Genomic DNA, 15265 nt, shown 5'->3' with positions numbered 1-15265 from the left:
CTGAGTTACCTTGGTGCTGTCAGTTGCTACTCGGGCTGAGAAGTGGTTCACGCTGGCTGCCGTTCGCTGCTCCCAGGAATTCTGAGGAGCATGTGCTTTCAGACTATCCTGTTGCTGCCTCCCATGTCCGAGCTGATCAGGACCTGGCATCAGGCAAAGGGAGGAAAAGAAATGAAGCGCTCACTGAGCCCCTGCAGTGCACAGCACGTGCAGTGCACAGCGCTCTGCCTTTAACAGTGCTGGCAGCTGACATTTACTGAGTTTGGGTTTTCAGAGTGCCAGGTGGAGGGCTGGGTTCTTTTCATGAATCATCTGGACTTCACACAATTACTCTGCCAGGGTTTCTCAGCCTCAGCAAAAATTGATGTTTAGGCCAGAGACATCTTTGTTGTCAGGGGCTGTCCTGTACTTTGTCACATGTTAGGGACATCACTGACCTCCCCTCACTGGGCGCCAGTTAGGACAAACAGAAGTGTCTCCACACACTGCTAAGTGTTCTCTGGGAGGTACAGTCACCCCTGTAAATAGGTGGGAAACTGAGACATGGAGAGGTTTAACTAAGGTGATGAAGTCCCACAGCCAGTACGAGCAGAGACAGGCTTGGACGTGGGTCTGCTTCAGTCCCAACCGGGGCCTCCTCCTGCCTTGGGGGTTGCCCTCCACAGGTGCTGTGGGCCACACTGTGATGGAACCCCCTCTCTTGTGCTGACTTGCAGGGGGGGCAGGGTGGGGCGGGGTGGGAAAGCTTGTCACCGGGCCTGCGTGCTGAGCTGGTGGACTTTCTGCAGCCCGCTCCCTGGCCTCCGCAAGCTAATTCCAGAAAATGATGTTCTTGTCCTCCTTCTGCCCTCACATTTAGGACGCTGAAGTCGACGTGTTTCGGGATGTCACTTTCTACATTTACTTCTGTCTTGTGCTGATTCAGCTCATCCTGTCCTGTTTCTCAGACCGCTCGCCCCTGTTCTCTGAAACCGTCAACGACCCCGTAAGTGTGATCACGAATGTGTTCAAGAAAGAAGCATTGTACAGTGCTGGCTAGTGTTAATGGGGCACATGTTTCGAGCCAGTGTTGTCCATCTGGGATCTCATTCCATCTGCCGCAAACACCTGGAGATAGGTATCAACAGCTATACTTGACATGGAAAGACTGAACTGTAGATGTGGCTGGGGTGGGGGAGCCTGAGGAGGGAGTCTGATTCATTGTTGTGAATTGCTGTGTCTTGCAGGCCCGCAGGTTTTCTGATTAGGTAGGCATAGTGATTTTAGAAGATGTGAACAGACATTTAAAAAATCAGACAGTCTTATGTAAATTCTAACTGTCCAGGTTTAGAAGTTGAGGCAGTGTCAGAGCCATTCTCCCACATGGCAGTGTTGCCCTAGTTTGCCACAGTCCCCACCACTCTCTATTGCATTGTACAGTCTTGCTTCTTTCATCTAGGTATGTGCCCGGACCCTGAAGGATTTGAGTTTGAGTCCTTTGTTCTGTCCTGTCAGTTTGAGGGACATCCTGTATGTGCAGAAAGAAATCAGGGGACAAGTGGAGATGGCCACTCTTCCTGCTGGGAGAACAAAAGGGGACACAGGCATTGTCACCTTGCCTCTCTATTTTCTCCCTCCCCTTCCCTTCTTCTCCTTCCATTCTCTCCTTCTCTCTCTCTCCTTCCCTCTCTTCCTTCCCCCTTCTAGCCAATGCCAAGTGCCAGGCCCTGATCTGGGCATAGGGCTGTAGCATTGAGTAAAGCAGAGTTCTTGCCCACTTGAAGTTTAGGTTGTCATGTGTGGGAGCAAACAGTAACCCAGGACCCATGTATCTGTCAGGTGGGATAAATGCTAAGAAGAAAAAAGCAGGGAAAGGAACTGGAAATGGCGGTCGGGGGTCATGTGCAGTTTTTGATGAGCAATCGTGGAAGGCCTCCTGCAGGAAACCACATTGCAGCAGAGACATAAAGAAATGAGGGAGCCAACTGAGCAAATACCCAGGGAAAGAGGGTTCCAGGCAGAGTGTCGGGAAGTGCAAAGGTCCTGGGGTAGGAACTGCCACGTCATGTTGAGGAAACAGTAGGAGAGGCCCGTGTGGCTGGAGCAGCAAGGCAGGAGAGGGCTGAGGGGTGGCATCTGCAAGGTGGGGACAGTTATCGGTAGGCCAGATAAGCTGTGTGGGTTTTATTCTGAGAGGGGCAGGGAGCCTTTGGAACATTTATTTGGTGCTTTGTTCATATCTGGTTAGTTGTTAACGGGTGAAGTTGCAGCAGGAGCAGCTTTCAGCTGCTGTCGTTCTGCCGGGTCTGGCCTGAGCCTCAGAAAAGGCTGAGGCTGCCTTTGTCAGTGATCAAGGGACTTGGGGGCAGCAGCGGAGGAGGAGGTTGCCACCCATGTCCTGGTGTATCTTGAAAGGCCCCATTTTGGATTTCCCTGCTCAAGGAAGAACTGGGTTGGAGAAATTAGCAAATCGTGTGTTCATGCAACTGTGTCTGTGCCCATGCGTGCACGTTTGTATATGCAGATGTGTGTGTGCATGCTTGTGTGTGCCTATATTCATATTTTTATGTTTATGTTTTGTATGTAGATATGTGGTGAAGTGTTTGTGGGTGTGGATGCGTGGCCATGGAGTGTCCCTATCAGGACACGTTTATTAATTATCAGGCTGTTCTGTGGAGCTGAGAATCCCACCAAACAAGTCACAGCCCCTAAGTGGCTGCAGACCCTGGGTTCCTCTGAGTCCAGGTGGGGCTGGCAGGCCGGCGTGGGGGGGCATCTGACCTCTCAGGCTGCCTCTGGGGCCCGAGGAGCAGCCCTCTCACAGTGGACCACCTTGGGTGCTTTGTTAGGGAGGGAATTTCAGATTCTTGGTCCTCTCTGGGAATTGGGATCGAGTTCCTTTCACTTCTTTTCTGGGCGTGGGTGCAGGGAGGTGGCTCATAGAGCGGACTTCTTTCTCCCGTTGTGTTTTCTGTGTTCCCAGCAGCCTGGGCCTGGGGCCTGACCTGCCACCCTGGGGTGGCCTGCCGTGCACAGCTCTGGGAGCTGGCGGCTGGGCAGTGGGGGACTGGGACACCCCAACCATTCTCCCCAGTCCTTTTTCTGTTTTAGGAATTGAAGCTCAGAAGTGGGCTGTTAGACCGTAGCCTATACCCTAAATCTGACGGTGGAGGCAGCATGTGTGAGGGAAGAGAAGCTTCATTTTGGGGTTGGGCACACCCTGTGTTTTAATCCCACCTGAGTTCCTTTACCCCTTCAACAGACGTTTATTAAGCATCTGTTGTATCTCATGCTTAGTTCTGGGGGCACAGTGGTGTGGAAATTAGAGGTGTTCATGCCCTGCTGCAGTTGCCTGTGGCTCCCTCACAAGGCGCCGTGACTTCAGTTGCAGTTGACAACAGTAGTTCGTTGTGTCTCCCAGGTGTGGGTGTGGCTGGGCTCAGCTTGGTGGGTCTCTCTTGGGGACTGTCCTACAGTTGTAGCACGATGGTTGTAGGGGCTCGAGTTTGGCTTCCTCACTCACATTGGGTGGTGAGCTCAGCCACTGGCTGGGCCTCAGCCGGGTGTGGCAGCAACCTCTGGTCTCTCCATGTGGCCTGGCTTCCTTGCAGGAGGGCAGCTGTGAGTGTTCGAGAGAGAGCCAGGTAGAAGCTCTGTCACCTTTTTTGATCCAGTCCCAGTGTCACATGGTGTCACCCCTGCCCTACTCTCTTGATCGAGGCAATCATGAAAGTCTGCTTGGGAGCAGTGGGGCGGGGGCACAGACCCAGCTCTTGATGGGTGAGTGGGCAGGTTTCATTGTGCAGTCAGCACGTGGGATTGCAGATCATGTCTGGCCGTCTTTGGAAAATACTGTCTGTCCTGTGCCCTTGGGAAGCTTCCGGTCTCGGGACACAGCTGTTACACAGGTCAGCAGACAAATACTGAAACTGTGGAACCACAATTGAGATGAAGGCAGGGAAGCACGTCACATGACTTTCGGGTTGGGGACTTTGGGCCAGTTGCCCCTCCACCCAGGACATCAATGTCTGGAAAATGGGTTGAGGCTCCGCTTGGTGCTCTCCTCACCCTGCTCCCTGCCCTAGACCTGAGGAGTGGGGGACACTGTTAGTGCCTTACTTGTCACCCTCAGAGCTACTATCACATTGGACCCTGAAAGATGGGAGAGTCCAGCCCCTGCTTCCCTCCTGTCCCAATAGCAGCAACCGCTGCTGCCTGTCCTCCGGGAGAGCAGGCAGCCAAACCCCGAGGTAGCCTGGGCGAGGCGAGGCCTGGGTGGGAGCTGGCCGCTCTTAGCTTCTCCAGGCTCCCTTCCGCTGAGTCACCCAGCCAGCCTGCCCTTGCAGGACACGGACATCTATTCCAGCCCTGGTTTCTTGGCAGGGCTGCTCCCCTCAGTCCCTCAGGCTCCCGCCTGGGTGCAGCTGAGCAGGCTGGCTGAGGCTCCTTCCTGTCCCCAGCCTCTGGTCCTTTATCTTCCCGGCCCTGAGGCTACTGCTTAGGGCTGGAGGAGGGGGTTTTCATTGGCGTTTGGGAGCATCATGGTCAGACACGGCCCGAGCAGCAGACCCACACTTCTCCCAGTGGGGTCCCCAGGTGCTCACTGGAAATGCAGTGTCTTCAGCATCCCGAGCCCTAATGTCTCCTCCTCATTTTAACAAGATCCTGGGGTGGGGGTGGGGCAGGGGCGGTTCCCCATCCACAGGCACTGGTGCACATTAACTGAAAGCGTTTTTAGCCTGATCCATAAATATGAAGCATTTCTTCTCCAGCATGTTACTATGAACATTTCACAGCTACAGAGAAGTTGAAAGACTTGCACAAGGAGAACCCATCCACCCTCCAACTAGACTTGTACAGTTTACATTTTGCTAAAACTGCTTTATCACATAGCCAGTCAGTTAGCCTGCCCACTAGTTTTTTTTATATCTGAAACTTCCTTTGAAATACATAAGTATCCTTCATCCGGACATTTCATCATGCAAATCATTAGCTAGAGTTCACTTTTTTTTAAAGTAAAATTTAACATACAGTGACATTCCTGAATCTTAGTATCATTCAGTGAGGCTTTGATAAATCAGTAACTTAAGCCTCTCTCAAGATACCGAGCATTAGCAGGGCCCTGGGCGGTTTTCCCTGCCTTTTTGTGGTTGGTCTCTACCCCTCTCCTGCTTGAGACAATGGCTGGGTTCAGACCGTTTATGAAAGCATTATAAACACCATTTTTTAAAGCCCTTTCTCCTGTGTACTTCTGGCCACTTAGTAATACTAATTCAGCATTGTGCCAGCAGCTGAGCTGGGCTCTGAGGACCTAGAAATGAGCAGATGTTGACAGCTGCTCTGAGAGGTGTGGGGGAGGGGCAGCAGGCCCACGAGCCAGCAGCTACAGGCCGGACCGTGGGGCTCTGAGGCAGGGAAGTGCTGGGGGCTCCACAGCCAGCATCCAGGGCAGCGGAGGCCTGAGTCCGAGAAAGGAGAGGCCTGTCCAGGCTAATGACGGTGAAGGCCAGTGGGTGGGTGGGAACGTGCTCCTGGTAGAGGAACCAGCAGGTGCAGAGGTCAGGGGATGGGCTGGGACGTGTGAGTAGGGACGACATGGATTCTGCTTGGGCAGGTTGGGTCAGGGGCGGTCTATAAGGACTGGGAATTTTGACCTGATGGATTTTTCAGCTGGGGAGTGACACACTGTGGTTGGGATTCCCCCAGCTAAAGACTAGAAGAGGACTCCTGGGACGTGGAGTGGCTGGTGGTGTTACCGAACAAGAGGTCCGAGGGATGGGCAATACAATATTTGCCCACCTAGGGATGCCAAAAGCTGCTACACAACAGGGGCCCCTCCCAAGGACAAAATACTGATATCTACTGGGCTCTTCTGTCCGCCGCCAATTGGAAAGACATCTCTCAATGCCAGAGATTTGTGAAAAGGAAACAAAATGTTTATTCAATGCTATTCAGGCCTAACACCACCACTGAAATAGCAAAGTCCTTTCGGGTATACACCTACACCCACACAGCGCTCCCTTCTCCCACTGTCCCAACTCTGGGTACCGTAAATCAGGAAAGGAACACATGTCTGTGTTTCAGGCCGCTGGCACCTGAGCTGTGTCACCATGTAGGCAGGATCTCTTGAGTTAATCCAGTCATGTGGCACCTTTTCATGGTCCACTGGCAAGAGTTCTTTGTACCCAGTTCCAGTCAAAGTCTCTCTTGCTTTCCAGGCCACGTGGCCAAAGGAGGCACCCCAAAGCCACATAGGCCTCTTGTACCAAAGCTGCAGGGGTTTCTCACTCCACCAAAAGCATGTGGCTTTCTTCTTCTCCTGGCTGCAGGGATCTCCATTCTGCCCCAAACGGTGTGGTCCTCTCCTCACCTGGGCAGTTATCCCCTCTTGTCCTGGAGCCCATCTTTTCCAAGCTCTCACACTGGTGCTTTTTCCCTCAGGGGCGCAGCCCCTCCTTACACCCTGAGTCCAAGTCACTCCCTTCTCCCTGGCTCAAAACTTGGCCACAGCTATTTAATGTATCTGTGAAACCAGTTAAAGGTTATACATATGTTAAATAACCATTCCAGAGGTTAGCTCCAAAACTGTTGCCATGCAAAACAGCTCTCAATGGCCTGGCTCCATTCGTCCCTTCCCCCTGGTGGGGGGGTGGTGAGGACATCCTATATGTCTCTCCAATATTCCTATACACTTTGAATTCTGGACACCATTCCAAATCTTTTTTTGGCCCCCCCCCCTTGGCTGCACCCTGTATCAGTGGCACTTAGGAAGCCATTGTAGCAACCCAGGCAGGTAGAGTGGAGAGTTGAGCTGGACAGGGACCCTGTGGGCCCAACAGCACCAGCATCCAGGAGGAAATGGATGAGGTCATGGGTGGTGTGCATGCAGAGCGTGCTACAGGAGAAGAAACTGTGGCCCTGAGCACAGAGGTGATTTGCCCAGCTCTGAGTGTTGTAGACGATCAGCGGGTAAATACACACTCTCGGAGTCCGGAACCGAATTGATAAAAATTTAATGGCCAAAGATTTTCCTGTGCAGGGGCGAACTTCCCCAACTGTGACCGGAGTCACGTAGCTACTCAGAGCTACAAAATGGAAGTCGCGCCTGGCTTACAGACTACTGGGTATTTATATTTTCTAGCCAGCAAGCAAAGGCATACAGAAGCAGAGGTGGCGGTTAGCTATTGGCTTATTTAAAAACGGCGAGGGTCCCTGATTGGTGGGTGCTGCTGCTGGCGGGCACTTTCTGGCGGGCCCGGGTTAGTTACCTTATTTGGCTAGAATTTTAAACCCAGTTGTTCCCGGATGTTTGTTCATTACCCTGTTCCAGAAACTGCAGATTTAGGGTTGGGTAATGCCCTAGCTGTAATTTTCCTAGCTGGGTATAACATGAGCAACAGAGCCAACAAAAACCAACGGTGTTATAAGTTGTAGCAACAAACTCTTTTATTGTTGGACATGTAAATTATTACAACCAGTAATCATGATAGCAGCCTGGTGTGCTGTCTTTATTTATTAATTTATTTAATCCTGGAAGCAACCCAATGAGACAGGATTATGAATCTTCCCGAGGGTCAGAGTGGTGAAGTGTCTCACTTCAGTCACGACTCTGGATCTGGGAGCCCTTTCTCTGGGTTCGGATGCCTGAGCCGGCATGGCATCACCTGGAGGGCTTGTTAAAACATAGCTCACTGGGTCCCAGCCCCAGCACCCCTGAGTCAGCAGATCTGGATGAGGCCCCAGTATTTGCGTTTCTAACCAGTTCCCAGGGACCGTGCATGCTGGTGATGGGGGTCACATTAAACCCCCCTGCTCAAAGCTATACTGCTGTTTATTCACCCCTTATTCCTGGGCATTTAGGAAGTGCAGAGTGGAAGTCACTGGCCGACGATCAAACTAAAAGCAGAATCAAAACCAGAAAAGGTGTGGGGGCCTGGAAGAGAGCCTCAAAGGGCACCATGTGAGAGCTAAATGGGTGGTAGTTAAAAAACCAGTGCCTGGGGCTCTTATATCCAGTTGCTTTAATATGCACAGTTTCTGGCCAGATCACTAGGAGCCGCATAAAGATGCCAAAGACCACAGCCCTGTTTGCATAAATCAGGCTTTCTCTCCTTCTGCCTTAAGCCAGGGCTCGTGTGAATTATTCTCATTTGTAAATGAATGGGGGACCAGTTAATGAGACTCTGCCCTGGGTCAGGAGTTAGTACATTTCAGTCTCAGAGGCCAGAAACCCCAAGTTGGCGGCTCTGCCTCTGGGCCTAATGTATCACACCAAAACACGCGCTTGATTTTGGCTGACCCGTCTGCTCTCTGGATCCTCATCCATTAGTCCTTTCTTCTTATTATTATTAATTCTTGGCTTCGTAAGCACCTTAGTTGTCTGTTATGGAATGAGGCCTTTAAGGTCAGATAGGGACTTCCTGAAAGTGGCTCCCAAGTTGATAACAGTATTTCCTTCTCTGTGTTGGTGATGGGGACTCTGTGTCAGCTGACCAGACTTCCAGTAATCTGAAAATCTGTGTTTGGATCACTCGGAGGGAGGCGGGCTGGGGAGACGAATTCGGCAAAGCTGTCGGAGTGTACAAGTTAGAAACTGGAATGTTCATGGTAATTACCTGGCCTTACCAAATTTGCAGGGCAAATTTTCTCTCAGGGGATGGAGGGAGGATTAATGTTTCCCCTCCGGGCCATCATTTCTTACCGTTTTATCTGTGTGCAGTTGCGTATGAAGGGAACACGTTCGACCTCAGTTGTAGAGTCCACAGGCTGCTTCATTCTTGACCCACAGCTGGACTTGCCTGATTGTGAAGAAGGCCAGGGTTTGTGAGGCCCCTGCAGGTTATGCCTAACACCCCTGCTCTATGCGAATGAGAAAAAGATGACTTATCTACCCCCCACCCCAGGGTGGATACCTTTGAGACAGACCCTGCTTCTTTGAAGCTGATGGAGCCCCTCCCTGGCCTAGGACCTGGTGGCCTTATTGAGCTGGGCACAGAGTGCATTTCAGCTCCCACTTCCGGTTTCACCTGTAATAACCATTGTGTCCTTAAGTGTATATGAGGTCTGGTGTGAGCAGAGGTCAGCCAACATATTCTGTAGAGAGCCAGGTAGTAAATATTTGCAGACCATATGGTCGCTGTCTGAATGAGTGAACTCTGTGCTCCTAGCAGCCATGGACGTTTGTGAATGAGTGAGCATCGCCGTGTCCCAGTTAAACTTTGCTGCTCAGTGGTGGAGCATCTGGTCCAGTGCTCGATGTGCCGTGGGCCTGGCAGCAGTGGGAGGCCTTGTCACTCCATTTACTGTTCCTATTTATACTGATACTACTGATACCATTTCTTGAGCTTTTACTCTGTGCCAGGCACTGTTCTAAGTACTTAATATACGTTATCTCATTCAATCTCATCACCAAGTAACGTGTCCAGGATCCCAGTGCTAGTAAGTGGCAGAGCTGGGACTGAAACGGTCTCTTCACACGCAAGCTGCCCCTGCTCCCCCACCCCTTCTCTCTCTGGTATCCTGGTTTCTCCCCCTTTGTTGCAGCTCTCATCATGTATCGTTATATATTTATTTGCAGATTGGTTTGCTTCCTGTCCATCTCCCTCTCAGTTGGGACATTGTATGTGGGGCAGGGACCTTGCTCTCTTACTCCTGGCTCTGTCCCCACCCCTTAGTTGCCTCTTGGCATATAGGCAGGTCCTCCCTAGATATTTGCTCAAGGTATAAATGAGTCATTGCCAGTTCTGCCCCACTGCATCCCCCTTCTCTTCCAGCACTGCTTAGCCTTTGACAAAGGGTAGGGATCGGGCTACAGTCAAAGTTGCCTTTGTGATTCCCCAGTAGCCCACCCACTTCCGGGAAAAACCAAACAGCCCGCACAGCAAATACCAGACCTCCTCCATGAATAATATTGCTGCCTCCTGCTGGAAGAGTTCCAGCTTATAACACAGTCCCATGGACCTCATTGTACTTGTTCCTGCTTGCGGTCCTGTAAGGTGGACTGAGCAGTAGGACCAACTGCTCCCGTTTCCCAGATGGGAAAACAGGCTGTGAGGTGACAAGTCTTGTCCAATGTCATTCACCTAGACAATGGCAGGCCTGGGGTTTGAACTCAAGTCTGTCTGGCTCCACAGTCTGAACTGACTCCGCTTTAGGTTGCCCTGGAGTGTAGGTCTGTGCCAGCTGCACCTGACTTACTGTATTAAAAATTACTGATGCAGGGCCTCACCACAGAGGTACTGATCTAGTTGGTCTGGCTCGGGACCCTGGGCACCAGGGTGATTCTAGGGCAGCCAGGCCTTGTGGCCCCAGAGCGGAGCCTGCTGGTTCCCAGTCCGGGACGTGGGTTTGAGTCACTGGAGAGACTTACAGGATGGAAACTTTTGCATGTGTACAGACGTGGACAGTGTGGCATGATGGACTGCCACGGGCTCTTCATCTTGCATCGCATGTGCAGAGATTTCAGTATGTATCTCTGAAAGATGAGGAATTTTAAAATTGTAATAACTTCTTATTTTGAAGTAACTTGACTGACAAAGTTGCAAAAATAGTAGAGTTCCTGTGTACATTCACTCAATTTGCCCCAGTGATAGTGTCTGAAAGATAAGTATTTTAAACAGTACAACTCTTATCTGGCCTAAAAAACGTTAGTAGTAATTGTTTAATATCATCGAATAATACTCCATTGGTCGCAATGTGGTGTACTCTTTTATGTTACATCATTCCTTCTCTTATCAGCTGGACTGTCTGTAGGCAGAGACACTTCTACTCATCTCTTTGGTCCCCCGCTGGTGTAGGTCATTTAGGAAAGATGGGAAAAATACTTGTTTCCTACCCGTTTTCTGTTTTCAAAACAGTGGCTTGGTTCACCAGCATCTTTTCATCACTGACACCCAGAGGTGGTTCTTTTTTCAGTATCAGTGTGGAGTTGTGTATTTAAACATGTGTGGTGTGTTGCAGTCCATTCTGTTCACTGTCCTTGTTGAAGCTCAGATGATCCCTTGTTGGGCTAGTGGGAGCCACTCCTGGTGGCTCTCCTGGCTCCGAGAACTTTTAGCCGTCGTCCTCAGCTTTAGTTTCCTTGATGTTGGGCATTACAAGGTGTTCTAGGCTTATCTTGCACATTTTCTGCCCAGCCACTTTGCTAAGGAGACTCTGGGGGTTAAAAACAAAGACTCAGATATCCTGGTCCCCACCCCAAACCAGCTTAGTCAGAATCTTTGGTGAGGGGCAGATACGGTGTTTTCTGAAAGTGCTCCCAGCCCAGATGGAAAGCGGCTTGGGTTGAGGGGTCTCTCAATGCCTCATCTCTGGAAACTGCTGGAACCTTGAGCACTGCCTTCAGTGGAAGGGCTCATTGCTGCATGGTGACCCCCTTCACTGAAGCTGGTGTTTCAGAAATTAGGCCTGAACGTGTCTGCGCTGAGAGCCTACTCACCCCATGTGCAACCCCAAGGCTCCGGGCTGCTTCCCTTTCCTCGTCTATTTGTTGATCAGCTGGAGCTCATCTTTGTGGCTTAGGAAAGAGGTTCATTGGAAGCTTGCTGAGAATCTGTCCTTAATTCCCCCTGCCCTTAGGGCGAAGACCAGAATTCCTTATGTGGCCTCCAGCGGAGACTACCCAGACCCTGTCTTGGTCCCCGGAGGAGGTTATGCTCCCGTATACCACTGGGCCTTTGCACAAACTGCTCTCACTGCTGGGACCACTTTGCCTCTCCCCTTTCCTTGTCCTCTACTCACTCTTCAGACCTCAGCTGGAACATCTCACTCAGGAACACACCTTCTCTGGCCTCTGTCAACTAGATCGGTCCCCATCCCCTAATGGCTCTCTTACTGTGGGCCCAGGAAGATGCCAGTGACCCCACTGACAGCCCTTCAGGGTGCGATCCCCATTGCAGGTGTGGTTTGGTGTTTGTTCATGAGGTCATTTCTGAATGTCTCTCTCTGGGCCCTGCCTGGGGCTCACACCCTATTTCTGCCCCTTCTTGCTGGGGACAAAGGACCACCGGGCATTTCACCCGTGCTCCTCAGTTTCTTTAATTATACATGAAACGGATGCTTTTTTACCTGCTTCGTTGGGTAGTTCTGGAGATTAAATGAGATAATTTAGGTAAAGCTCTCAGAACAGAGCTGGTTAGTAGAAGATATTAGTAGGTGTTCTTGTTGTGACTACTACCACCCTGGTGTGCCCTGGGCTTCCGAAAGGGAGGGATTGTGTCTGTTTGTTGAGATTCGTATACACGGTGCTAAGCACGTAGTACATGCCATATTTGTTGAATGAATGAGCGAATGAAAGAACTCAAGGAATGAAGTGGGGACGGCAGTAGCATCGTGCTCGTTGGGCTGCTGTGGGGATATAAGATACGGCACTGTACCATTTTTGCACATAGTGGACATTCAGAAATATTTGCTGGGTGAAGGTGGAGGAGCTGCCATGTGTTTATTTAAGGCCACTGGGTCTCAGGAGAGACATCCTTTTAGGGTGCAAACCAGTGGCATGAGAGTAGCTGCTGGCCCTTTGGGAGGAAGACTGGTCCTCTGATAGCTCCGTGGCAAGAGCTGTCATAGGTAAGAAGTTGAATCACTCATTTCCCTTTTTGTCCCCACCCTGTGTTTTCTCTCCACCAGAACCCTTGCCCAGAATCCGGTGCCTCCTTCCTTTCCAGGATCACCTTCTGGTGGATCACAGGGTAAGGTCTGGCCCTCGGGCTTCGGGTGCAGCGGGGGCGGGGCTTGGAGGTCGAGGGAGAGGGGGAGTGGGTGGCAGGGTTGTGTCCTGAGTGTGCCTGCCCTGGACAGGGCCTCAGAGACACTGCCCCCGTTGCCACATTCACGAACGTTGGAACTGCATGAAGTATAAAGCAGTGAAGCCTCTGCGGACAGCTTGGCTGGGGGCAGTTAGAAGGTGCACGCTTGTGGAGAGCATCGGGAACGTGCTCATGACAACGCTCTTGGCTTTACTTGGGAGCTGGGTATTTTTTACATTAGGAGTAATTATTATTATTGGCATAGTTTCAAACCCCTCACCATTAGGAATGTACTACACGTGCACCGTGGGAAATGTGGGTGAGAGAAACACGCATACATCAACGACTAGAGCACCAGAGGCAACTCAGTCAACACTTGGATAAGCTCCCTTCCCGTCCTTTTCTTTCTGTGCATCCATCCTGCTCCCACCTCCCGCACGTTGTCAGTGTCTCACTGGGACTCACTTGAATCTTCCCCTCTCCCTCCGTTAAGCCTGTTCCTTGTCTTTATAAAGTTTTTACAAGCATTTTTTAAATGGAATATCTTTCATAACGAATTATTTTTTAAATTACTGTTAAAGAACACCATTGGGACTATTAGTATAATTTAGATATCAGTTGTGGTCTATACCATCCCTGCTAATATTTCTGATTTTGATCATTATAACTTTGGTTATATAAGACCATGTCTTTTTTCTTAGGGGGAGGCACGCTGATGTTCAGGGTGAGGGTGTATAGCGTCTGCAAGCTCCTCTGAAATGATTCAGAAAAAAATGTGTTCACATGTGTGTGTGTGTAGAGACAGAGAAAATGATACACAGATGTGGCAAAACGTTAGTAGTGGTGAACCGTGTGAAGGGTAGACAGGAATTCTGTGTACAGCTCATGTGACTTTTCTGTAAGTTTCAAGTTATTTCAAAATAGCCAGTTAAAATATCAGCTTTACTTTTAACTATGAGTGTGCAAACCTGTAAACCTCACTAAATTGGCCACCCAGAGTTAACAGTTGTTAATGTTTTGCCACATTGGCCTTAACAAGTTTTTAAGCACATTGGAGCCATCTGGATAATTCCCTCCTAAATAGTCTGTATGTATGTATAAGAAGTGAGGCCATTTTCCTGGGTGACCTATAGGAGTTCAGCAATAATTGTTCAATGTGCCCAGTGTCTGTCCATGTTTGGATCGTCCCTGCTGCTCAGCCGTCTTTGGCTGCGGGGGCTGCCATGGCGTGGAGGTGGCAGTGGCCTGTGCGGTGCGGGCCGTCGTCCTCTTCCTCTCGGCTCTCATCGCCTCCCTCCTGTGTTTCTGCCCCAGGTTGATGATCCGTGGCTATCGCCAGCCCCTGGAGAGCACTGACCTCTGGTCCCTGAATAAGGAGGACATGTCAGAACAAGTTGTGCCCATTTTGGTCAAGAACTGGAAGAAGGAATGTGCCAAATCCAGAAAGTAAGTGTGAATCCTCTTGCCACAGGAGAAAGCCAGACACCCGCTAGGGCCCCTGGGTCACCTTCTTCCTGTCACTGGGAGGAGATAAAGTAGACACATTTTCTGGGGTCTCCCAGGCCATGGGAGTGAGTTAGGGTCTGACCCCAAGTTCACTGAGAAGGTAGAGGCGGCATTAGGTAAGTTCTGTTCTATACCACCCAGCGGGGCTGCCCTGGGTAAGGCGGGTCCTGGTGAGACCAGGGAGGGCCTCAGAGGCTGCCTGAGTTCCTTTATCCCCTGGAGCCCTTGCTTTCCACTCAGAGGGCCTTTTGAGAATTCAGTGAGATAAACGTGATCTCATAAGCTATCTAACCTCTGACACGTCATGTGAAAACCTGGGCAGGTAATGCTGTACAGGTCGTGTTTATTCATCTGTGAACTTCCATTTCGCCTGGGAGAACACGGTGAGCTGGCTCGTTGGGCTCGAGCGTGGGCCACCCAGGGAGTGCTGGCTCCATTAGAACACCTTGGCCTTGACGGGGTCTGAGCTTGGGAGCTCACTGCTTTGGGACACTGGCATGTGGGTCACTTTGTTCCTGGAGGTGTAAATCAGATCTGGCACCTGCAGCCCCTGCGGACGTGAGGGCGGTGAGAGGAGAGTCCTGCTCTAGGCTGGAATTTCTTGGTGTGGCGTCTTTAGTTAGCTAGGGAATGAAGGTAGCCCGTGTCGGCTCTGGGCTGCTGGGGGTCCTGGGCCTCCTGGGGAACAGGCAGTGGCGGCCTGGGCACGGGTGCCTGGCTTGACTTCTTGGCCTTGGGTCTCGACACCCTTCCCCTCTAGCTCCTCTTTTTAGCCTTGAGTGACTCCTCTCAAAAGGCAGGTCTGAGCTGCCTTCTACCCCCCCCCATCCCCCACTGCCTTGTCCCCATTTTGGATTTTAAAATGCAGTGCTTCACCGGTTTCTATCAAATGGTTTTAACAAAATGGAGTGGAAATTTCTCTTCAACTTTTGGCCTTCTGTAGGTTAAGGCCATTTTGGACCGTGGTTCCTGCTGGCATGACTATAAAAGTTTCAGTAGCTCTGGAAAAGAGTTGGGCGGTTTTCTAAAAAGTT

At 50.8% G+C, this 15265-nt stretch overlaps 1 protein-coding gene across 2 annotated transcripts in view; it reads left to right on the top strand.

Moving 5' to 3' along the window:
- ABCC1 (ATP binding cassette subfamily C member 1) overlaps nt 1-15265 on the top strand; it is a 138083-nt gene that overhangs the window by 46296 nt on the left and 76522 nt on the right. For both annotated transcript variants that reach the window (XM_053672155.1, XM_053672154.1), the window contains exons 5-7: nt 860-985; nt 12607-12668; nt 14040-14171. In XM_053672155.1, coding sequence (XP_053528130.1) covers nt 860-985; nt 12607-12668; nt 14040-14171 — 320 coding nt within the window. The remainder of the gene's footprint in view (nt 1-859; nt 986-12606; nt 12669-14039; nt 14172-15265) is intronic.

Source organism: Artibeus jamaicensis, unplaced genomic scaffold (genome assembly GCF_021234435.1).
Source record: "Artibeus jamaicensis isolate MK-2021 breed Jamaican fruit bat unplaced genomic scaffold, CSHL_Jam_final contig_729, whole genome shotgun sequence".
NCBI classification, from domain to species: domain Eukaryota; kingdom Metazoa; phylum Chordata; class Mammalia; order Chiroptera; family Phyllostomidae; genus Artibeus; species Artibeus jamaicensis.
This window is presented reverse-complemented; position numbering and strand designations above follow the sequence as displayed.